We start from the raw sequence: 25906 nt of genomic DNA, 5'->3' as shown, positions 1-25906 counted from the left end.
GTGAACACCTAACTTCATGTGGCAACCCCAGCAATCACTATGCTACTCTCACAATTAACTTTACACTGCCCCCCACTCTATCTGCTTTCTATCACAACTGGTGGCCAGATAACTGTAATTTAAAATAGGGACCTTTTTTGCCTACAAGTCATAGGCTTAAAGAATAATATAGACTCCCAACTTTAGATTATTATCTCCTATTCCTCTTCCTAACTAGGTATTATCCCATTTCAAAGACAAACACAAAATGAGAGGCACTAAAAATCTTTTCGAGTATCTATCTTACATAATTTGAACAGATGAGTTAATATGAATGTGTCTCTAAACCAACACTCCTCATACAAGCACAGTAACCTAGAGCAGCTCAACTTTTCTAAATTCAACTTTCCTGTCTGCTAAACGGGAATGGTTACCATCTTTGTAGTTTCACAGAATTGTTCTTCAGATACAATGATTTAACCTATCAAATTACTCCATAAAATACCATGCCATCACCCTCTTCCTACCCATTACTATGTCTATTTCATCATTTGTAAAATAATGGAAACTCAAAAATATTACCTGACATCAAAACTGTTCTGAACTTTTAAGTCTCTGAGGCAGTGGCCCTCAATTTTATTTGTAAATTAGAATCACTTAAGGAGATTTTTATACCTAAGAGCCTGCCCAACCAAATTAAGAATTATAAACTGAAGAGAAGCAAAACAAGGCATTAATGTAAAGCAGTTCAAGCAATCCCTACGGAAACCAAGGTTGATAATTACTGTTAGAGATTCCAAGTTAACGAATGTATACCCAAGAGGCTTGAGACAGAGGGAATGTTGAATTTTGGGTTGGCATAGGATTGGCTATCATCAGCCATACCTCCTCTCTTTTTACAGAGGTAAAAATAGAAATGAAGTCATGGTTCAGTGTTAGAGCACTTGCCTAACATGGTTAAGTTTCTTGGTTCAATACCCAGTGCCAAGGGAAAAAGAAAAAAAAAAAAAGTTAAATAATTTCCTAACTGAACACAACCAATTAGCTCTTTGCCAAACTAGAAGAACCAACTAGATTTCTCAACTTCTACTTCAACATTATTCTTCTATACAACCATTACCATTCAAAGATCTTATTTGCTCTACATGTATTTCATTACTAGTTACTCGGAATTTTCCATGTAAGATATGAAAATCTGTTCATTTCCTCAGCATACTAATTAATTTCTTTTTTTCTTTTCTTCTTTTTTTTCTTTTGGTAATGGGGATTGAACCCAGAGGTGCTTAACCACTGAGCCACATACCCAGCTCTTCTTTATATTTTATTTAGATACAGGGTCTTGCCGAGTTACTTGCTAAGTTGCTGAGACTGGCTTTGGGCTTGTGATCTTCCTACCTCAGCCTCCCGAGTCACTGGGATTACAGGTATATGCCTCCACGCCTGGCTCTAATTCATTAATTTTTATGGCACTGTCCTGGCTTATTCTATTACCTTTGCCTACAGATCTATAAGCTTAGGGTCTCTAGTACCCTCAGAATACACTCAAGATTAAAAATAAAACTAATAATAAAAAAAAAGAATCAAAAAAAAAAAAAAAAGATAAAACTTATACAACCAGAGACTTAAGCTTATAAAGGACAATTATTTAGCTTCTAAAGTAGCACATACTGATGAAGCGTAAATACAACTTGAATTCCTACATTTATTTTTCACAATAAATATTAGCTGCTATATACAAGGAATCATAAAGAAAATCAAGTATGCAATATATCTGCCTGATAGGGATCAAAAATTTTTCAGCAACTTAAATCCTAAACTCCAAGGTTTTTTTTTTTTTTTTTTTTTGGTGAATTACTGGTAAGCAAAAATGAGTAATTTATAGAATACAAACTTGCATATAGGAAATCGAAAGGAATTTACTAAAATGCCACTATAATAAACCCTTTCAGTAAGTTAACAAAATACAAGATCAATACAAAATATAGGTCAATTGCATTTCCATACACTACAACAAGAAAAACTAAGAAAATAAGTCCATTTACAATAGCAACAACAATAACAACATACCTGGAAAAAAAGCTTAAAAGTGCAAAATTTGTACATCTAAATTCACAAAGTATCACTTTATAAAGGTATTATGTCCATCTACAACTAAAAAAGTTCATGTTCATGAATAGAAAACAGTATTGTTAAAATGGCCACACCTTCCAAAGTGGTCTACAGATTCATGCTGTAATTATCAAAATTATAACTAGCCGGAGGGCTTACATACCATGCATGAAGCTCTGAGTTTGATTCCCAGTAGCATCACACACACATGCACATACATAGGAAAAATCAAAAAGAAAAAAATTTGCAACTGGCTTTTTTATTTTGAAAATTTTGATAAGGCTGAACAAAGCTAAAATATATCTATTTAAAAAACAGAATTGAAAACTCTCTTGAAAAAGACCAAAAGTAAGACTAAACATTTCCCAAACTCAAATCTTACTACAAAGCTACAACAATCAAGACGTTGTGGTATTAGTCTGAAGATAGGCATATATATCAATGGAACAGATGAGAAAACAGAAACCCTTACACTCTTGGTCAATTGATTGGTGGGGGGTAGGGGTGGGGGTTATGTACTGGCTATTGAACTAAGGAGCACTCAACCACTAAGCCACATCTCCAGCCCTATTTTTTGTATTTTATTTAGAGACAGGGTCTCACTGAGTTGTTTAGCACTTCAATTTTGCTGAGGTGATCATCCTGCTTCAGCCTCCCAAGCCACTGGGATTACAGGCAAGTAATCCTATAATGTGTGTGCCACAGCACTCAATGGTCAGTTATTTTTGACAAGTATTCAAATGCAATTTCATGTGAGAAGAATACTCTTTTTAGTAAGTGGTACTTAGGCTGGGCTTGTACATCAATGGTAGGGAGAGTACTTAGAATGTGCTAAGCACTAGGTCCTGGGTTTGATTCCTGGCACCAAAGAAAAACAAAACAACAAAGTTCAGTTCAATAAATGGTGCTGGAACAATGAAGTATCCACAGATAAAAGAGTGAATTTACTGACCAAAAAAAAAATAATAATAATAATAAATTGAATTATAGAGCTAAATATAAGAAACACTTCCAAGAAAATATAGTAGTAAATTTTTGTGGCACAAAGTTAGATATGACACCAAAAGTGAGATAGGCAGAAATAATCTTTATTAAACTTATTTTTTTTTTTTTTTCAGAACTGGGATTGAACCTAGGGTCTTGCTTCTGCTAGGTAAGTGTTCTACCACTAAGCTATATCCTCAGCCCCAAAATTTATGTTATAAAAGACACCAATAATAAAATGAAAAGACAACTTACAAACTGAGAGAAAATATTTGTAGATCATATCTTACAGCATTTCATATTTAAAATATGTGAAGAAATTTTGCAATCAAAAAAACTCCTGTCAAATGTGATGGTATACGCCTAAAAATCCAAGTGATTCAGGCAATTGAAACAGGAGGATCACAAGTTTGAGGCCAGCATGAGCAACGTAGTGAAACTCTAACTCAAAAAACAAAAACAAACAAATAAAGGACTGGTGATGGAGCTCGGTACCCTGGACTCAATTCCTAATTCCAAAAAATAAACATCTTTAAAAAATATATCTGGTTTTAAAACATGCAAAGAATTTGAACAATTCTCCAAAGATGATCTTTAAATGGTTAATAAGCATATAAAAAGATGCTAAAAATCAAGTCATTTAAGAAAACAAAAATCAAAACAATAATTCTGCATCTATGAAAATGACCAAAATAAAATAAGAAAAGGAAGAATGAAAAGAAATTAGACTTCGCATACGTTGCAGGTAGCAATGTAAAATGATGATGTCAGTTGGAAAAAGAATTTGGCACTTTCTAAAAGTTAAATGGAGTTAACAAATGGGCCACCAAACCTATCTATGTACCAAAGAAAACCAGAAACATTTGTTCACAGAGAAACTTGAATATGCACATTCACAGTTGCTTTCTGTATTAACAGCCAAAAGGCATAAACAATTCCAAATGTCACCAAATGATGAATGCATAAACTGAACATGGAATAAACTCATCACCAGAATATTATTTAGGAGTGGGAGACATGGCTTAGTGGCAGAGTGCTTGCCTGGCACATGCAAGGACCTGGGTTCAATTCCCAGCACTTACAATCCCAGCCCAGCAAGTGAGATTTCCTCATGGGCACAAGATTCTTCGTGGGATGATAGAATATTCTAAAATCAGACTGTTAGTTATCTAAAAGTTAGATTGTAAAATTATTCTAAAATTATCGGCACACTCAACAAGTATACTATAAACCAATAAACATTAAAAATTAATTGATTTTTGTGCTGGGGATGTATGACTCAGTGTTAGAGGGCTACCTATAATGTGTGGAGCCCTGGGTTCATTCCCACACAATAAAAGGTCAAACTTATCAAATTATCTCAATAAAAGCTGTTATAAAATTAGGCAGTAGAAAAACAATTCAAACACAAAATTTTCTTAAGAACATAAATTACTTCATTAAAATAAGACTATCAGTAACACAATCTAATCTTTATGTTCAATTATTAGTCATTATTGTAGGTTCTTATCTCCATTTTACCCCTCTGCTTAGTACTGGAGATTGACCTCCAGAACAGAACTACATCTTCTGCCATTTAAGATGATGATGAGGAGGAGGATGAAGAAGAAGAAGAAGAACTGGGGATTGAACCCAGGGGCACTTGGCCCCTAAACTACATCCCCAGCCCCATTTTGTATTTTATTTAGAGACAGGTTCTCACTGAGTTGCTTAAGGGCTCACTAAGTTACTGAGGCTAGCTTCAAACTTGCAATCGTCCTGCCTCAGCTTCTCGAGTTGCTGAGATTACAAGTGCAAGGCACTGCGCCTGGCACATTTTATTATTATTATTATTATTATTATTATTATTATTATTATTATTATTATTATTTAGTTGTAGATGGACACAATACCTTTATTTTATTTGTTTATTTTTATGTGGTAGGGATGGAACTCAGTGCCTCATGCAGGCTAGGCAAGCGCTCTGCCATTGACCACAGCTCTGGCCCTCATTTTTATTATTTTTTTAAGCGTCTAGTGGTTCAGCGGTAGCGCACTTGCCTGGCATGCATGAGGCATTGGGTTCGATTCTCAGCACCATATATTAAATAAATAAATAAATAAATGTCTACCAACAACTAAAAAAAAAAAAAGACTATTTAAGTTGTTCAGGCTAGACTTGAAATTGTGATCCTCATGCCTCATCCTCCTCAGTAGCTGGGATTACAGGTGTAAGCCACTGTGCTAGCAACCTTCATTGTACTTTTAAGTTAATGATTCTTCAGTGCCAGAATATTAATGTCTCACCTATGAAAGGTGCCAATAAAGTTACGTCTACTCAAAAGCTATAGAAGTTCACAAATTATCATCACTAAAAAGGAACAAAACAGAGCCAAAATGAATTCAACAAAACACTTGAGTTCAAAGGTGGCTGAGTACTAGAGAGACTGTACCACATCAAGTAAGTGAACAAAGAGACTGTGCTTGAACTGAGGGAGAAACCCCACCTGGGGTTGCCTGAACAGACAAAGGACCAGTGGCCTAGGAGATGAGTTGAAGCCAAAATGAAAACAATACAAGAGTGGCTTTTCCACATGTTTACATTCAGAAACCTGTGAGAACATCATGGCTGTAAAGACATGGATTACCTGGAACCACTGCCAAGGTTCCTTTGGTAAGGTACACTGAGTGCATGTTAAGAAACTGCTGAATGAAACACATGAGTGAATATTATGAGCTTGTCTAAGACTTCCTCCATGGCAGTCCTTAATGTTCCTCTGCATATTTAGGTAAAAACTTTTTGAAACACAATGTAGAAAAAAAATTCCATTTCCCTGAAAAAAAAAAAAAAAAAGATGACTTCACTAACACTAATGAATGCTATCAGGAGACTTCCCAAACTAAAAGTAGTCATAGTATGACAATATTAAGAATTTGAGACTTGCTGTATTTCCCTAGAGACAAGAAGATGCAAGCATTACCTTTCTTGTTAGAGAAACAGTTTAAGAGAAAATGAGAGAATTGTGTTATCCCCTCTGAATGACTGACGATACTCTACTAATATGGAATGCTCTGTGAGGTCCTGCAGAAAGCAAGCTGATTCCCACTGCTTTGCTAACTTACTGCATGGACCTTTTCACTAACATTTATAAACATGCTAGTATTACAGGTTGCATATTTGGAAAATTAGTGGAGAAACACTGTTTCGATCCTTGCTAGTGTAAACCTGGAGTCAATATTCATGTGGAGATCTCCCACTAAGTTTCATCTAAAATAAAAACTCAAGGGGCTGGGGCTCAGAGGTAGAGCGCTCGCCTACTATGCATGAGGCACTGGGTTCGATCCTCAACACCACATAAAAAATAGATATTGGGGCTGGGGATGTGGCTCAAGCGGTGGCGTGCTCGCCTGGCATGTGCAGGGCACTGAGTTTGATCCTCAGCATCACATAAAAATAAAAATAAAGATGTTGTGTCCATCAAAAACTAAAGAAGAAAAATATTAAAAAAATTCTCTCTCAAAAAAAAAAAAAAAATCCTCAAAGAAGTTAAATTTTCAACACTCTCCATAAATTAATAGTGAAGCTCTCTGTACTCACTACTACATGTGAATCCTGGATTTCTGTAAGTTCTCCTGATAGGATCTATAAGCTTCCTCAGGCATGTGCACATACTGCTTGGAAAAAGTGTAAGTAACCAACAAACATAAAAAAATATTTTGGAGCCAGGTGTGGTGGCATACACCTATGAGCCCTGCAGCTTGGGAGGCTGAGACAGGAGGATCACGAGTTCAAAGCCAGCCTCAGCAATGGGGAGGTGCTAAGCAACTCAGTGAGACCCTGTCTTTAAATAAAATACAAAATAGGACTGGGGATGTGGCTCAGTGGTTCAGTGCCCCCGAGTTCAATCCCTGGTTTAAAAAAAAAATCCGAGAAAACCATTTTGGAACAAAAAAAAAGAAATCCTCCAAAAAACCAAAAAACTATTGAACCCAACTTATGAATTTATGTACCACAGAAAAAGTCAGGTAAGTAATAAATTTATTCCAATTACATTCAACCTATAAAAAATAAAATAAACCACATACTAGTTATCATCATATTGTGTTGTAAATACAAATCTGTCTACTTAAAGATTGCTCCAGCAATTTGTTATTTGAAAATGGGTTCCTGTACTACAAATTATAATAAGTCCTGTTGCTCAATGAAAAGTACAAAATGATAACCCAAGTGATCCTTAGAGGTTTGAGGGGCAGGAGAGTAACTCTGAAAGTATTATGTTGATGAAAAATTTAAGAAACAATAAAAGAACACTGTATTCCATGGACCTTTTTTGTTTATTTTTTGATTCAGGATCTAAGCTGCCCAGGTTAGTCTGCAACTCCTAGGCTCAAGTGATACTCCTACCTCAGCTTCCAGAGCAGCTGAGTCTATAGGTATATACCATGTGCCCAGCTGATCCAAGGAAATTTATGTTCCTGGGCAAAGTATAGAAGATGACAATTTTCAGAGAAGCACATTCACAAAAGTTAAGATAATCACACCCTTACCATTTTCTCCCAACAAATCAGAACCTATCTCTAGAAGCAACCCTTTTCCAGTTTATTGGTTAACATTGGCTGTTTCCAGGTAGCTTACTGATTATTTTGAACTCAAATGAAAAAAAAAATGTTTTCTAATTGAGGACATTTTTATTTTGGTGAAATAGAGAGATGGTTTAAAAGACAACATAGTGCCTGGCATGATGGTACACACCTATATCTCAGCAACTTGGGAGGCTTAAGCAGGAGGATTGAAAGTTCAAGGCCAACCTCAGTAACAGAGTTGACACTTACAAAATAAAAGAACTGAGGGGCTGGGGCTGTAGCTCAATGGTAAAGCACTTGCCTCAAATGTGTGTGGCACTGGGTTCGATCCTCAGCACCACATTAAAAAAAAAAAGAAGAAGAAGAAGAAGATACTGTATGTTCATCTACAACTTAAAAATAAAATAAAGAACTGGGGATGTAGCTCAGTGGTAGAGTGCCTATAGGTTCAACCCCCAGCACCAATGAATCAATTAATCGATCAAATTTATAGGACCTTGGGGATCTCAATGGTAAAACTATGCTTAACATGCATGAGCAGTGGGTTCAATCCCTAGCACCAGAAAAACTAAAAGGCAGATAGGAAAAGAAATAGACAAAGTACTAGAAAATAATGCCAGGTGCAGTGGTGTATGCCTGAAATCCCAACCAGTGACTTGGGAGGCTGAGGCAAGAGGATTACAAGTTGAAGCCCAGACTTAACAACTTATCAAGATTCATGTACTCAAAAAAAAAAAAAAATGGTGGGGCTGAGGATGTAGCTAAGTCGCTTGAGTGCTTGCTTATATATGTAATCCTAGGTTCAATCCTTAATACCTCAAAAAAAAAAAAAATCATAAACAAGATAAGGATTCAAAATACAAAATAAAGGCATCTTTCAGATGCTTGATTTTTTTCCCCATTTATTTGTAAAAAATTTCAAAATAGAATACAATAAAGTGTTATAAACCAAAGACCATAAAATGCATCAGTATTATTAACTATACATATTCATTGCTTATATAAAAATAAGCTGATTTTATAAGAAATGTTTATCCTAAGAAAATATTTTCCCCCATAGTAAGTTGTTCACATAAACATGTGAGCAAAGCATCATTCATGGGGGAAAAAAGTCAAAGTTTGCTTGCTCCCTTTGCCGACTCAAGATGATATTACTTGTCATTATTTACAGTGTACTACAAAAGACCAGGCAACAGTCACATGCAAGACATTTATAGTAATTCATGTTTGAAGAAGCAGTGTTTCTCACCTGTGCTACAGCATTGATGAAAACAATATTCTTTTCTAAGAAAAATGATAGGTCAGAATAAAAGGTAGGACTTGGTGTGATGGGAGAGAAAAGTTGGGCTATTATCTATCTCATCTGGAGTGACAAGCAGGGTGGCCATCAATGGATGCCCTCTCTAATTCTTCTGAATCTTGGCTAAGCCATGGTCACTTGGGAACTGAAACCTTCTTCTCCAAGGGAAAGGAGAAAACCACTTGAGTCACATGTGTAGTCATTTCATTTGCTCTTCAAGATGCTGTTGTAACAGTCACACATTCAGACTGCTAATTTATTTAAAAATAGATGAAAAGCATTCTTTGTATCATATCTTTTCCTTAAATATTCCTCAAGTAACTCAAGGTACTATATCTCAGAGCAATGTCACTACTGAGCTTATCTTCCAAATTTTGAACACAACAAGTTAGAAGAGACAAAATAGAGACAAAGCCCCTCCACCTCAGGCTGTAGGAGTCCTTATGTCACTGACTTTGCACAGGTGCAAATTCTGCCAGCCACTTTACACCAGAGTCTAAATTTTTATTAACTGTGATACTTCCAATACAGTGCATGTAGAAAATGCTCAGAGTTTACTCATTTAAACTAAAAGTTACACAGCTCAAATAATTAAAAATCATTTTAAAATAACCACTTTTTCAAACCTGCAAAATACATTAGCATTTTTATATTTTAAAGTAATGATCACTTAAGTGAACATATTCGTTATTGTGAGCACATCATACTGAATTAATCTGACGTTAAATTGACATATTTTATTAAAAAATTGTGGGGTGCACATCTATAATACCAGTGACTTGGAAGACAGGCAGGAGGATTGCAAGTTAAAGGCCAGCCTTAGCAACTTAGTTAGACAGTGTCTCAAAATTTAAAAAAAAATTTAAAAAGGGCTGGGAATGTGGCTCAGTGGCTAAGTGCCCCTGGATTCAATGTCAGTAGCACCAAACCCCCACAAAAGGGTGAGAATTTAAAATTTTAGTGTAGGGGCTAGGTTTGTAGCTAAGGCTGGAGTCAAGCACCAGGTCCTGGGTTCAATCCCCAGTATCCAGATAAATGACTTCTGTTGCCTATTTATTTATTGTGCTGGGAATAGAACCCAGGGCCTTGCATATGGTAGGCAAGCACCTGTAGCCCCAGAGCTGTTGATTAATATCCTGTTTTGTTTTTTTTTTTTAAACCTAGGTTCCTCTCAAAAGGTTCCTACCTATCAAAGAATAGGCATAAATACACTTGAAAATTTACAAAGTTTTTCAAAAGCCTCAAATAGCCCTACTGCCACATCAGATTAAAAAATGTTGTTGTTATGCCAAAACAATTAAATATTTTGTTTTTGGAATTTGCTTCTTAAATTACTCCAGGCTGGGCTGTAGCTCAGGAGTAGAGTGCTTGGTTGGCATTTTTGATCCCAAGCATTGCAAAATATCTTTAAAAATTTTTTTGCCAGATTTTTATAATATAACTAAGAGCATATAGACCTCATGCTTATTTAATTTCATATATTTGTGCAGATAATTTCAATAGAATTGGGGAAACATAAGTTAAAATAGTAAAACATATTAAGAGTTACTGGTAAGTGTTAGCTTAAACACACATGACCTTCAATTCAAAAATTCCATTTCTACAGAAATATATGTATTTAAAGATAAATATGAGCTTTGGTTCACAGAGGAATATTTAAAGTTTGGATATCTAAAAATAAACTTAAATTCTGAGGTATTTTTACTTTGGGGATATTATAAAAAGTTATAAGAATGAGATACAGAGAGGTTTATTGGATTAGACAAAAAAGAATGAAGGAAAGGGAGAGGATGGAAATGGGAAAGACAGAATGAATCAGGCATAACTTTACTATGTTCATAGAGGAATACACAACCAGTGAGACTCCACATCATGTACAACCACAAGAACGGGATCCTAATTAGGATAAGTTATATATTCCATGTATGTATAATATGTCAAAACACACTCTACGGTCATGTAAATCTAGAAAGAATTAAAACAAACAATTGTACCCTCTTTCCCTAGGGTAGATATAATAACAAGTTTTAAAAACAATGACAAGTCACGAGTGGTGGCATATGCCTGTTATCCCAGCAGCTTGGGAGGCTGAGACAGGAGGATCTCGAGTTCAAAGCCAGCCTCAGCAATAGCAAGGCACTAAGCAACTCAGTGAGACCCTGTCTCTAAATAAAATACAAAATAGGGCTGGGGATGTGGCTCAGTGGTTGAGTACCACGGAGTTCAATCCTCAGCACACTCCCTCCCATTCCCCGAAAACAATGACAAAAAAGGAATGTGGACAGTGCAGTACTTAAAAGTGCACATGCAGGTATATGAAATGGTCTTTCACTCATTGTGCCTCTACATTCTCAGACTTAACGGGCACATTATAATCTTTAAAATTACTAGTTGAAAAATAATCTACAGGAAGGAGCCCAAAACTACAGAAGTGATTAAGCCATAAATGTCATTTCCTCCTGCCTTTGGGGCTTCCAGACTCATGGTCTCATTATTAACAGTTTCCTCCTTGTGACAAGGCCCAGATAGTGAGTCAGTGATGGGACTGTACACTCTGCAAATGCATTGTATGCACAAGAACGGCACAACGCACTCAGAGGCACAACGCATTCCACCCCTGACACTCTGATGATATAAGAAAGGTAGACAAAGATGTTCCTCATAGCCAGGGCCCACTAGCATTAAGTAATTATCTCAAGGGTCCAGAGAAGGTGAGAGATTGATGTTGGGCCAGATGCCTGGCTCAGAACTCAACCATGAACAGTTACTCATGCTTCTGAACCTTTTCAATGCAACCAGACGACAACTATCACAACTTTCTTCCTATTCTTCACCAGTAGAACAAATATTTTCAATACTACTGATGTTTGAAAAACTTCTCATAAAATAAACGAATGTAACTAAAGGGGACTATTAGGTAGCCCTAAAGTTTTTGCTCCCAACTAAAAAACACTATATTGGAGGAAGAAGGAAAATAAATTCAACTACAGGGATCAGTGGATTTGTTCCAGGCCATTTATTCAAAACCTCACTTACAAATTCATACATGTACTTGAAACATTCAGTCTAACTAGCTTAGAAAGAAAGAAAGAAAATCTTGATATAAATGGCTTTTTAAAAATTTTGAATATTGTTTATTCCAAACTAAAATTTTACATCAATAAAAATGTCACTGGCCAAACAGATATTTTTTACCTTTTTTTTTTTTCTTTTTTGAAAAATAATTTGAAAGAATGAGAGGTCATTCCTTACATAACCAAGTTAGAATCACAAGCAAAGTCCTGAAAGGGACTCCAAAAGCTTAGCCAACCCCATTATTTTATAAGATCCATAAATGTGAAGTGACTTTCCCCAGTTAGAAGGTATGAAACTCAGATGTCCCAACTTCCAGACTGAAAATTTCCTTTCCATTATGCCATGTTACCTCTCCAAAATTTAATGCCAGTGAAAAGAATAAAATACTTAAAATATAAATATACTAACCCTAAGAAAATATTGAGTACTTTAATTCTGGATTTGTTTATAATAAAGATTTAAGGGGAAAAGAATCAGACTCTGGGAAAATTTAAAGCAACAATTTTCATGTATTGTGGGTTGACGTTCAGTTTATGCTACTTAAAAGTACAACTGTTCCCAATATTGGCCAAATTATGTTGTAATACCAGGTTCATATATGAATATGCTTTTTATTTTTATTTTTTATTTTTGGTGGTGCTGGGGATTGAACCCAAGGCCTTTTGAGGCAAGCACTCTACCAACTGAGCTATATCCCCGGCCCTCATGTATGAATATGTAACAAGGATTCCCTACATTATGCATAATTATAATGTATCAATTAAAAAACATAATTGTTCCCATTAAAGATTTTTCTATTTTATGATTCATTCCCCTATTGTCACCTTATTGCAAAGATTATTAGTGCTACTCACAGCCCTACAATAGGAGGAGTAAAAAAGGGAAGTTGTAATACATAGGTAACCTAAAAGATTATGCTATCCAATATGGTTAAAAAAAATAAACTTCTTTCAATTTGTCTTGAAACAACCTTCTTGGTCAGAGATATGACCCAAAGCTGTGGCCTGCCATGTTAACCTTCAATGTGGCAGACAATATTCTTTTGTGAGCTCAACACTGGCTATCAAAGGAGTCCTTTGTTTCTGTCCCTCATTTCTACTTCCTTCAGAGCCTTACCTGGGATAGTAGGCTGTGTAGTTCATGAAGAGCTGCGTGCCCGCTGGGTAGTACGCTGTGGAGGGCTGCAGGGCTCGTGGATTCAAAAGCACAGAGGGCTGATAAATGGCAGCTTCGGTGGGAATAACTGCTGCAGGAGCTGGGAATGTGTAGGAAGGAGGAGACAGGCCTAAATAAGCAAAGAGAGAGTCTTTGAGACATGTCTATACTAAAGCCATGGAGCCACTATAGCATCTATACTTTTAACTGAAAAAGGTTCTTCACATCTTCCCAAGCGATTTCCTTTTTGAGGCTATAGATGTTATCTATCCTTCAGCACAGCATGAAATGAAAAAGGTTATTATGAAAAACACTCTTCACCACATATTATGCCAAAGCACACACTGTGCCACAGTGAACTAACCTTAAGAGAGTAGATCACCTCTGTGTTGTTCTCCCCAAAGGGAACCCAGAAGGTGGACTTTGAAGCTAATCTATATTAGCTGTTAAAAAAGAAAGAAAGAGGACAAAACCCAAACAAACAAATAAACCCAACCTGGGAAACATCCCTGAAGAGAGCTGCCTCAGGTTTAACAGAAAATGGGCCTGGGAGCTGAGAAGATAGTGAAGAGGTTCAAGCATTCTTGAACCCTGGGATCAATCCCCAGTGCCATGGGTGCTTAAGGGGGGAGGGGATGGGACACAAATTCCTTTATTTTTGGGTTATCCTTCTTCTCACTCAGAAACCCTCTCAAGTTAGGGTAGCTGGCTGCTAGCTTCCACATAATGAGATGAGCACAACTAGCCAGACCATCTGCATGGAACACAAGAGAGAACTATGAAGCAGACTGAAGTTGGGGTCCCTGATTTAAGTTTCATATCTAGAACCCCCAAATTTTGCAAGTAGCAGAGGCCCAAAGAGTAACTTTTTCACATGAAAATCTCTAAGATGATTTCCAATTGTCTGTTGTTCATATGAGTTTCTATAATTCTATGGAGTAAGACAACCAGTTGAACATGGGTACATACACCAAAGACCAACATGTTGATCTCACATTCAACTTACAGGTGCCTCTTTAATCCTCATCAAAAACTGTATCAAATGTTAGACACCTAAAAACTTAAAGAGACCACAAAAAGACCAAGATTGCAAATCAAGGTGCCTATTATAAAAAATTATGTAGTTTGTGCTCATATTCTGCTTTCAAAACTATCAAGCAATGCCTCTGAACAATAAGACAAAACATATGGTATTGGGTCTGTTCTGCTTCAAAACAACAACAAAAAAAAAGGTAGAATTTTTGACAACCAGAGGAGAATAGGCTGCTAAGATTTGAACGTTCCTCAAATGAAAGCATGGTATTTTGAAAAGAGAATCAGGTGTGTATGTGCAGATTACATAAATGAAATTGACCTTGAAGTGTTCCTTCTTAACAAAGTAAGTGCTGAATTCTAAGGTATCAGTGAGACTTTTGCAACATTTCTTTACCAAGAAACTCTTTAGTAAAAAATGTTAACTGCATTAGTCTTGAAGATAAAATCATGCAATTTCTGTAAGTTTTATGGTTGCTTTATAATTAGGCATTCACCTAAACTATGTTCTTCCATTCTTAGGGGAAAAAAGGGAGGAAATAATGTGTAAGTCTGTAATAAATAGTTTTTCACCAAGACAAGACCAAAGTAAAAGGATATCACAGCAGAATACCCTGAGCTATAAACAGTAGGGAAATTCCCTTATCTCACTTCTGACAGACTGTCACAGAAGGATGTCATAAAAGCTACAGACATTTTTGGTAATTGATAGAAGACACACAACTAAGATTACTTTAAGCGATTTTCTCGACTCAAACATAAATTTTCAAAACTTTATTCATTTAAAGATCAACTCTTCACCAACAGCAAGCAGCAGGTAAACAGAATATTAGCATTTAGGAATTCCAAAGGGAAAAAAAGGATTAAGCCCCACTGAGTGTTCTACAAATAATACTTTATCAAACAGATTAATTGATATAGATTCCTATTTAGTACAAAGTAAAGCGAAACTCCTAAAACTGCTCAAATTTACTGAAATCAAACACATGAATTCAGTTTATTTCTCAGTTATCTTTGAATGGTATTCTAAGCACTATGTTCTTTAAACATACCCAACATGACTACGAAGGTATGTCTACTTACAGGTGAAAACTGCATAAAATGACTCAAGTTTTGACATATTCCTTAGCCATTGCCTAAGAACTTGTTCCCTAAATTTCAGGGCTTATTCCTCTCAAATAGGATTCCAGATGGCTTGCACCCAGTTGCCAATGAGCAAGAGCATGACTTGTTAATTAAGCACTGATCCTGTGATCCAATGGAAACTTTGGCTAATTCATTAACGCATTTATATGTGTGTTAGTGTATATATATACACATATATATGTTTTTTTTTTTTTTTTTTTTTTTTTAACTAACTTGCTCATTCCAGATATCCTGGACAATAATAGGAAAGCTCTCCAGGTTATCATTTTCAAAATACATTTGATGCTTAAAGTTAAAAATGCAAAATAAGCATCAAATTACCCTTCTTAAAGTTTAGTGTATTAAAAAAAAAACAAAAGAGAGAAAAAAGAAAGAAAAGAAAAAGAATCCAGTCATACTTATATTTTACCTTTAAATGCGTATTAAAATATCTACATAGCCAGGTTGCCTCCCAGAGTCAGTGCTTATCTGGAGCACACTAAGCTTCAGAAATCAAGTGCTTATCACTGGAAAAGCAAGAATATAATTTGAAAGGAGGTATTTTGTAGCATCTCTAATTATGGGTGTCCACAACCAAGGTCTTAAATGATTACCAGATACTACTGATTTCAGATGGGAAAGCCTTATGTAACCACCTTGCCTGCCTCAGAAAGAACCAGGGGCACAGAAAGTTATGAAAGCAGCTTAAGCACCTACCAGCATATAGCGTAGAATAGCGCCAAGACCCAAGAAAAACTTACATGGTAACTTACATGGCGGCGGGGATAAGCCATTTCGATTTAAAGTGCCCCCCATTAACACAAAGTTCATCTCCTCAGCTGAACACTGAAAGACTTCAACATATCTGTCCTTCATGGTTTTTTTATGACACTTCTGCGCAGCCATAAATGCTCTGTCTGCAGACTTCATCTGGATAAAGGCGTCTCCTGATGGGCGGCCCTGAGTGTGTGGGGGAAGAATAAAAACAAAAGGAGACTGTCTCCTTCAACAAGGAAGTAAATGGTTGCTTATAAAACATGCAATAGTACAGACATGTGAGCCACAAAATCTGGGTGACAGTGTGCTCCACTCAATCTGACTTGCATTTCATCACCTAATCACCAGGATGCCCACAAAACCTTGAAGAAACGGTTTTGAGAGCTCAGAGCTGAAAGTGATCCTTTTTGGTTTCTGTTAAGTTAGTATCAGATTTACAGAGTTTTGAAAGCATCTCCTTGTGACTGCAGTTTCAAAATACAGGATTGGATACTGGATTTTTTTTCCCTTCTTAAAAATCCGATTAAATCTCATTTGATTGAGAAAAGCTAGTAAGAGAACCAGTATCTATCAAAGCTTTATGCATCCTCCTACAGGAAACTGAACAAACCAATGTTTTCTTTTGGCTCTCAGTTTTAGTTCATCAGTGACCTGCTACAATCCTTTCACTTTTCCCTCATCCTTGAAGCTTATAGTGGAACGCGGCTTGTGGGTAAGGAACTAGGAATTTCAAGGGTAGAGATGCACCATCAGGCCCTGCCTTCGAACCCTTCTCTTTCCTCTTCACTTAAGACCTCCACTTTAACCTTGCTCAAACAGGTAGGTGTTCAGAGACATTCCTTATTAGTAATAGCTTGCTAAATTTCCCTATTTAAAACAAACTCATAATTGGGCTGGGGATGTAGTTAAGTGAAAGAGCACTTGTATAGCATGTAGAGGTCCTAGGTTCAATCCCCAGTACTTCCAAAAAATTAAGGTCTGTAGACAGACCTAGAATCTCTTAGCTTTATTTAGCCCAAACATTTTATGGGGGTTAAAAAAAAAAAAAAAACAACCATCTTATAAAACTGCTTTCTTACTTTATAGTTTTCTCTTAGTCTCTTAGGGAGTATTTAGTCAAAATTATTACCATGCAAGTTACCATACCAGGGAAATTAGCAACAAACCCAGCCCAAGATGGAAACCTAACATCCTCAAGGCAACTAAGAGACTGTATCATCAAAGCAACATTTTTCTCCAGTGTAGTCACAATAGGTCATGGGGGTCAATGAGAGGAAAATCTGTCTACTGTTGTCAATCAGAAAGGAATGGACCCTAGATAGAAACGATGACTCAAAAAGAAATAATTCCCTTGTGATGCTGTCTTTTGAGAAATTTTATTCAAAAGTTCTCTTATGGGTAAAGCATGCTAGGGGATTGTCAGATAAAATATTATATGGCTTAATAGTAATAGCTTAAGAGTTAGTTTTCTATACCAGCACATATTCATTCTAAGTCAGGGCTCAGGATTTTTTGATTCCTTGTATCGAGTAGTATGTACTTTCCAGTGAAAAGACAGATTACAGTTATGAAAATCACCAAACCTCCAAGTAAAAAGTAGGGGATTAGTAGTTAGAAAATGATTAATGTCTCCAATACAAACCTATATAAAACCCTTAATGTGTAGAGAACATCTAGCTTTCAAATACTAATACAGTTTTCTTTTAATAAAGAGTTGTCAAGTTTAAACTACTTTGCTTGTGAGTATTTAGAACTTTGTCCTGCTTAAGACAGCACAAAATGCTGCAAATAATATGATTAATTTTATTTAACCAGAAATCAAGTAACAAACTCAAAAATACTTTACACCCATGTACTGAAAAATACATCCAGATGGCATGCACATGAGTCCTCATCGAGTTTGCACTCTACTGAATATGATTTTATGTCTAACATGTATATGAAGCAAAATATGAAATGATTTCTAAACAGCATATGGACACTGGAACATAGCATGCTTGTTATCTATAGTACATGTTATCTATGATTGCTTTCATCTCAAACTAGCAGTTGCAGAATTCAGTACCTGCAACAGGAAAATGTATACACTGAAAATATATTTGGCTCCCACCACATTACTGGTAATTGGATGCATTTATGTGATGAAGGAATCAGAGTTGAATAGGAATTATACGAAAAACAGCATTCTTTCTAGAATACATTCCAAAGATTCAGTTAAATCCAGACTCAGTGTAACACTTAAGAATACCTATGCTCTTTTATTAGAGGAGAGCTTTTGAGAAACAGAAAGATTAAAGAAGATTTCCAATAAGCAACTCTCTTACCTGGTGATTCAATACCATGTGAACCCCATGTGTACGAATATCTGTGGAGAACTCCCCCAGGAAGTCCAAGATGTCCTCTATTGTGGCCACATAGGGAAGACCTCGAAGACGTACACAGTCTCTAACATTTGTAGCGGGCACAAATTGCTGAGGTAGTACTGGAATAATGGGAGGGGTTGGAAGTGGAATGAGGGGGGCCGAGGAGAACCGATTCAGCACCTGTACTCAAAACAAAAGTGATTTAGAGTTTTGTTATTTCCATGCCATCTGTAAACCAGCACCAACATCACTAGAAAGCCTATCAGAAACAGAGTCTGGGAGCTGGGAGTGTGGCCCAATGGTAGCGTGCATGATTAGAACACTGGGTTCAATCCCCAGTGTGTGCACAAGTACACGCACACACATGCAAGAAATACAGTCTCAGCTCCATTCTAGACCCAGGGAATTTGAATCTGCATTTTAACAAGATCCTCAGATGATTCATAAGTACATTAAAGTTGGAGAAGCACCAATGAAGAAAGGGATTTATGCATTTCAGATGGGAAAGCATGATACCCACTTCTGTCAACTACATAAGACATACACCACACACAACACAACATGCTTATAATTAAGGATATATCCACCTAAACAGATATATCACCACCTACCTTAGGACAAGTGTCCTTAAAGTCTGTTTCTTTTATAAAAATTTGGACATATTGCTAAATATGGACTGTTGTGGCAATTTATTGAATTTCATTTCACTAAGTACATAGTGTTCCCCTTAATATTATCTTTATACACCAACAAACCCAAGAAATAAAAGAGAATGACCTAGTAAAGGATAAAAGAGAATGACCTAGTAAAGGAATCACAGGCCAAATAATGACTGTAAATGATATTAAGATATAATATTAAATTATGATATTAAATAAATTAAAATATGATATTTAATAAATTAAAATATGATATTTAATGACATTAAAATATGTTACGTAAGAGCACAAGACAGAACAGTTAGATAATGAAAAACTGAGAAAATCATTTGGTGACCCTAAAGATAAAGAGCAATTTAGTTTCCATGTAAATTTGAGCTGGTATCAGGAAAGAAGATCTTGAGTATATTTTATATTCTTGGAATCAAGCTATCTTGATATGGATTTTTTTTTTAATATTATACATGTTTTATTTATTTATTTATTTATTTATTTTTTAGTTTTCTGCGGACACAACATCTTTATTTGTATGTGGTGCTGAGGATCGAACCCGGGCCGCACACATGCCAGGCAAGCGTGCTACCACTTGAGCCACATCCCCAGCCCATTGATATGGATTATGATAGGTTAGATACTTTGAAGAATTGCTCTAAGGCAAAACTTGATTACGAAGTCCTTGTCCATTTTTGTCCTAGAATATGCCCACTACTATTCTAATACTAGGAGGCAGGTCCTCATGCAAATGTCATTTGTGGCATCCTGAGGCTTTCTAGGAAACAAACAGGAAAGCCTTGAACATCCATAAACTGAATATAAAAAAGAATTAATGAACTCCTCCCCAGAAGGTGCACTAATTTTCGCACTCATGCCCATTAAATTGCTGGGTAAGAGGTGATAAAATCAAAGACAAACAGCACAAAGAAATGGCATGAAAAAGAGAAAGGAAGACTTAAAAATTATACAGACAATCCAGACACAGCACAAGCATTAGGACAAAAATTGAAAATAAATGCAGTGGGGCTGTGAATGTGGCTCAGTGGTAGAGCGTTTGCTAGCCATGTGAGAGGCCCTGGGTTTGATGCCTAGCACCACACACATACACACAAAAACTAATGTAGCTATGGATTGTGGTGGTGCCTACCTGTGATCTCAACTACACAGGAGGCTGATGCAGGAGGATTGCAAGTTTGAGACAGTCTCAGAAATTTAGTGAGACTCTGTCTCAAAATAAAAATCTTAAAAAGGGCTGGTGGTATATCGCTCAGTGGTAAAGTACCCCTGGGTTAAATTCCTAGAACTGGAAATAACAATAACAAAAAAAAACTCTGAATTCTGAAAAATTTTAAAGACAGAAGGTCACCAGTAGGAAATAAAACAAATCAAGTCTTTTGGGAAATATACTTGGCAAGACATTAAAAATCTTAAAAGCTCACAACTTGTATCTAGTTATAAAGAAACAAATCAGAAATTTGTAGAAATTTTTACAAGCATGTTTATGTTTCATAGAAAAAGAAAGCAACCAAAATTTATAAGAGGAATTTCTAAATAAAATATGCACCAAAATGAGATATATTAAAGATGAAAATCTTTAAACAAGGAAAGTTTTCAAGACGTGTAGTTTTAAAATACAAAAAAATAAAATAAAATACAAAATATTATGTTTTCTGTGTGACAGCAAGAAAACAGTGGCTCTCTTTTTATTATGGAATGAGGCTATTTCAATAACTGATATTTTCAGTATCCACAAAGAGTAATATTAGGTTGTTTCCAAAGATAGAGAGGTCCCAGCATACTCTTAAAGACCAACCTGCTGCACTTCGGCTGCTGTGCTCCTGAAGAGTTCAATGTATCTTTTACCCAACAAGTCCTTATGCTTCCTCAACGCATTCTGTGCATATTCCTCACAAGCAAAGAGGACAAAAGCATCCCCTGTTGGCCTGCCATCTGGGTAGGTAACAAAGAGGATGCCTTCCTTCCCTCCAGTGATGGGGCAATGCTGTCCAAAGAAGGTCACCACTTCTTCAGCTGTGGCTGTGAAAGGGAGCCCCCGCATGCGGACAATGACTTGATTTTCCTTGGAAAGAAACTGAGCTACCTCATTGGATGTACCTGGGGAAAACAAATATTAGAAAGCATGGGGAAAAACAGTTGAAATATCAACTTCATCAAATTTAAAGTGGTGTGATTACTGGAATTGTCAAATTCATCACAAAGACTCAACGCTTCTCTGAATTCATCATAATGACATATGCTAAGAATCAGAATTCTCTCCCTCCCCATTTTTTTTTTTTTTTTAACTGGGGATTGAACTCAGGGGCACTTGACCACTGAGCCACATCCCCAGCCCTATTTTGTACTTCATTTAGAGACAGGGTCTCACTGAGTTGCTTAGCTCCTTGCTTTTGCTGAGGCTGGCTTTGAATTCATGATCCTCCTGCCTCAGACTCCACAGTCACTAGGATTATAGGCATGCACCACAATGTCTGGCTCCTGGTTACTTCTTATTAAGAAAGTTTCAAACATATTTGAGTAAAGAGAATATATTTGGTACAGCTAGTCAGTGTTCCACTCAGACTAGAGAATCTTGTACAGCAGTGCCCTGTGTCAGCAGTGCCTTGTAACAAATACTCAAATGCACACCCTTCAAATCCATACAACTAGTAATGCTTTCCCTTAATGAGAATTTTTAGGGCTGGGATTGTGGCTCAGTGGTAGAGCGCTCCCCTAGCACGGGCAGGACCCAGGTTCGATCCTCAACACCACATAAAAAATAAAGGCATTGTGTTGTGTCCCATCTACACCTAAAAAAAAAAAAAAAAAAAAAAAAAAAAAAAATATATATATATATATATATATATATATATATATATAAAGAATTCTTATCATACCATCCACATACAATGAAATCCAGAGCAGAAATATGAACGTTCATTTTGCCAACTCCAATTTGCAATGCTTTACCACAGAAACCCAGGATCTAGGTAAGACCACAGCAATTTTCAAATAAATTTTATCCCCAACCAGTATCAAACAGTGCTTTGAAATTATATCAAACACTGGGCTGGGGATGTGGCTCAAGTGGTAGCGCGCTCGCCTGGCATGCGTGCAGCCCGGTTCGATCCTCAGCACCACATACAAACAAAGATGTTGTGTCTGCTGAAAACTGAACAAAAAATATTTTTAAAAAAATTTTTTTAAAAAGAAATTATATCAAACACTGCCTTGGAACATAAAGCCCTGAATTTTAGGGCTTATCTAAAGAAGTCCAAGCCTGGGCACAATGATGCAACTAGGAAGGTTGAGGCAGAAGGATCTCAAATTCAAGGGCAATATGGGCAACTTAGCAAGACCCTGTCTCAAAATAGAGAGCAGAAAGAGCTGATAATGTGGCTCAGTTGTAGAGCATTCCCTGAGTTTCATTCCCAGAGCAAGTTCCAGAATAGAATTAGCACAATTTGTTTCTATAACAGGATGCAGTTACTTCAAGTTCTGCAACTGGAAAACATCCACCAGTGCTGCGTTATGCAAAGATACTAATGTTCTCTTTATTTAAGTGAAAGTTCCTGAGTACAAATTGGCACAGGTGTTAAAGGTCTCCTTTTAAAAGGCCCACAATTCTTAGATTCAGCTATTTTACTTTAAGATACTTATCCTAATGAGTGAGAGATAAAAAAATATTCACTGTAACATACTTAAAGTGAATAGTTGGAAATAAGTTCTAGGAGCGCTACAAAGATGTTTCAAAATGTTATGGTACATATAATACCATGTAGCAATTAATAAATGAAATCAAGTAACATAGGAAGGTGTTCATAATATATTAAAAGAAAGGAAGTTATAACACAACAATTGAAATTCACAGAGTGGCTTAACAGTGACTTGGGAGGCTAACACAGAGGATCATAAGTTCAATGCCAGTTCAGCAACTTAGCAAGACACTGTCGCAATATAAAAAGAAAAAAGGACTGGGGTGTAGCTTAGTGGTAAAGCACCTCTGGTTCAATCTCCAGTACCAAGTCTAAAAAAAAAAAAGAAAGAAATCACAAAATAGATGTATACATAAGAAAGAAAGAAAAAGGACAAATTGGTTAATATTTTTGTGCAGCTGTTACTTATAAGTTTTGAAGTTATGAACCACTGAGGAACTTAGCAAGTTCCCAGAGATAAAGAGGTCCCAGCAGATAAAGACCACATCTGTTCCCTTCTCTGACTGTATTACTGTAAATGATATGTATTTACAAAAATACCAGGGAATGATAATGTAAGTGGTCAATGATGAATTAAGTAACAGAGAAAACACTAGAAGTAGATATGCAACAAACCTAGGTATTACAGCATGGCTCTTTGAAAACAGGTTTTGGACTCATTTGAAAACAAATACAACTTTATGTAATCCTTTTATCTTTGTACAGTATTATTTTAAATGGATATTTAACTAGTGTAGGTTAGCTCAAGTGTTAAGGTAAGAGTAATTACACATTAAATTCACTGATACTGTTCAAAGTTTCTTCTTTCTACTTACAAAAATCACTTCCCATATATTTCATTGGGAAATGAAAACCATTCATTTCCTATTTATCGATTCTCAGTCTAAATGCAAAACTTTAGATTCTTATTAGCCAAAGGCACTTACCACCAGCAATTTTAAGAAAATCTTCACCTGTTGCTTTGTAAACCTAAGAAAAGAGAAGTTAACATACAGTTTGAATCTCCCATACTATATTTATACTCATTCAAGAAATCAAGGGTCTCAGCTTGAGGACATACCTCAATGTACCGGGTCCCCATGTGATGTTTGTGCCTCTGCAGTGCTAGATCTCTGTGCTCCTCACTTACAAACCTAACCAGAGCTTCTCCATTCCTTCGACCCTGAGCATTCAGACAAAGTGCTGCACCTCCCCTTTGAAAAAAAACAAATAAATAAAACAAATGGCATGTAGGGAATAAAAAAAAGTGAGGAGAAAAGAATAGGAAACCTAATATCCCTTTGGGATTATTTTGTAAAATAGAGATTAAAGAAAACCAACTTGGCAATATTGAGTCCTTTGAAGAATCTTGCAATATCTTGATCTGAAGACTGCCATGGTAAACCTCGTGCCCTGACTACAGTGTTATCATCAATAAGTTCCATCTTGCTGCTGTGGATGAAGCAAAAGTTCAGGTTGCATAATTAATGATTACAAGTCTGATATCTATTTCTCCCTGCAAGACAATTTGCCTACACATGAGGTCTTATTTGAGTTCAGACAGACTTTCAATATTGCCTGATATATTTTTCTTATAAACTTAAAAATGTTGTGGGTACAGTTGAAAGTATTCTTTGGGGGGGGGGGGTTCACTTATAGAAAGATGGGATGCCTATGTAGGTCTAGTACAACTAGCTTCTCCAGCAAGCCATCTATGTATCAGCTACTTGCCTGCCATAAACTCAAAGTGACCCGAATCAAAACACAGGAAACAAAGTTCTTCTTATACCCTCATGGCCTGGCATCGAACCATGAAAGATAGACTCAAATTCATTCTTGGATGTAGCCAGTACACAAGGGAGGGTTAAATCCGGTTTGGCAGCAAAATTTAGGATCAACACATAGCTGCCAATTAACCCACATCAGGAATGTATGTATGTGGTCAGAAGTCTTCCATTAAAATATCTCCCTATCAAACCAGAGAGTCATCACAGGGTGTTTATGGAAACAGTTGGGAATCCCCACACCTTGATGAGTCATTTGCAAATCACCTCTTATACATTTTAACACCTTTTGATGTTCTGTCCTTCTCATGTTCATATTTTCAGTAATCCTAGGACATTCTCCTCATGAGTCACTTTCTCCACAAACTAAATAGGCTTCAAAATCTCTCCACGGACAAAAGTGCCAGAAGTTTCTATTCACATCAGGCACCAATCACATACAATTGACTACAATGAGTCACAAACTCAACCAGGTCCACCTGTGATCACAGAGATATCACCACTGTGTACTCCTCCCAAGTTACCTCCTTTGCTTTAAAGTAGAAGCTGACAGAATATACTTAAAACTAATCTCAGTATAAGTTGCGAACTCTTTTAAAGCCTATTATTTTTTTCTTTGTAAGTTTTCCAAAGATGATGGACAGATAAAAAGAGACTAAAATAAAAATCAGATAAAAAATACAAGATGTTCTTCAGTCATTGACTGAAGTAGTCAATATTTCATTAAATTGTAATCCCATGGGCTAGGGCTACACAGCTCAGTGGCAGAGTGTCTGCCTAGCACATGTGAGGCACTGGGTTCAATCCTTAGCACCACATAAAAAGATAAATAAAAGTTCTGAAACATTTATAAGTAAATAAATAAATACAAATTGAATCTCAACATCCAGTAGTAAATGACCAAATAACACAAAATGATAGCCAAAAAGTTAAGTAAATTTACTAAGATATATAAAGGGAGTTAAATATTACAATATGAATAAGACCAAGTAAAATATTTCAAATGAATGGTATTCACCTACTTACCAAGTGCCACTTTCAAATTTGTAGTTTACTCTCTCTGGATCTGAAAACCTGTGATCTGAAAATGACAACATACAACTCATCATTTTAGCTATCAGAAACAAAACTGTGGGAAGAAATTGAAAATCAGAGTTGAGGGAAAGATGTTGGGACAAAATCCTTGGAATTATAACAGTTGATACTTACTATAAGGCTCTGAAATCATTGCTAAAATTATATTCCCCATATCTTCAACTTGAGAGGCTCCATAACGGGAGACTGAACTATTCTTCTCAAAGTTTAAACCTGGGAG

The 25906-nt window shown here is 36.2% G+C and overlaps 1 protein-coding gene across 5 annotated transcripts in view; it reads right to left on the bottom strand.

Moving 5' to 3' along the window:
* The window catches only part of Esrp1 (epithelial splicing regulatory protein 1), a 58577-nt gene that overhangs the window by 12939 nt on the left and 19732 nt on the right, over nucleotides 1–25906 (bottom strand). For 4 of the 5 annotated variants that reach the window (XM_046464646.2, XM_046464647.2, XM_046464644.2 and 1 more), the window contains exons 5-13: nucleotides 25801–25899; nucleotides 25618–25672; nucleotides 24149–24259; nucleotides 23889–24021; nucleotides 23755–23797; nucleotides 20929–21230; nucleotides 18424–18642; nucleotides 16084–16282; nucleotides 13127–13295 (exon numbers count right to left, since the gene is read on the bottom strand). In XM_046464646.2, the coding sequence (XP_046320602.1) occupies nucleotides 13127–13295; nucleotides 16084–16282; nucleotides 18424–18642; nucleotides 20929–21230; nucleotides 23755–23797; nucleotides 23889–24021; nucleotides 24149–24259; nucleotides 25618–25672; nucleotides 25801–25899 (1330 nt within the window). The remainder of the gene's footprint in view (nucleotides 1–13126; nucleotides 13296–16083; nucleotides 16283–18423; nucleotides 18643–20928; nucleotides 21231–23754; nucleotides 23798–23888; nucleotides 24022–24148; nucleotides 24260–25617; nucleotides 25673–25800; nucleotides 25900–25906) is intronic. The other variant, XM_046464645.2, reaches the window with a different exon arrangement.

Source organism: Marmota monax, unplaced genomic scaffold (assembly GCF_021218885.2).
Source record: "Marmota monax isolate L192 unplaced genomic scaffold, Marmota_monax_Labrador192_F-V1.1 WCK01_AAM20220418_F8-fsc00003, whole genome shotgun sequence".
NCBI lineage: Eukaryota > Metazoa > Chordata > Mammalia > Rodentia > Sciuridae > Marmota > Marmota monax.
The sequence above is the reverse complement of the archived record's forward strand: the minus strand, read 5'-3'. Positions and strand labels throughout refer to the sequence as shown.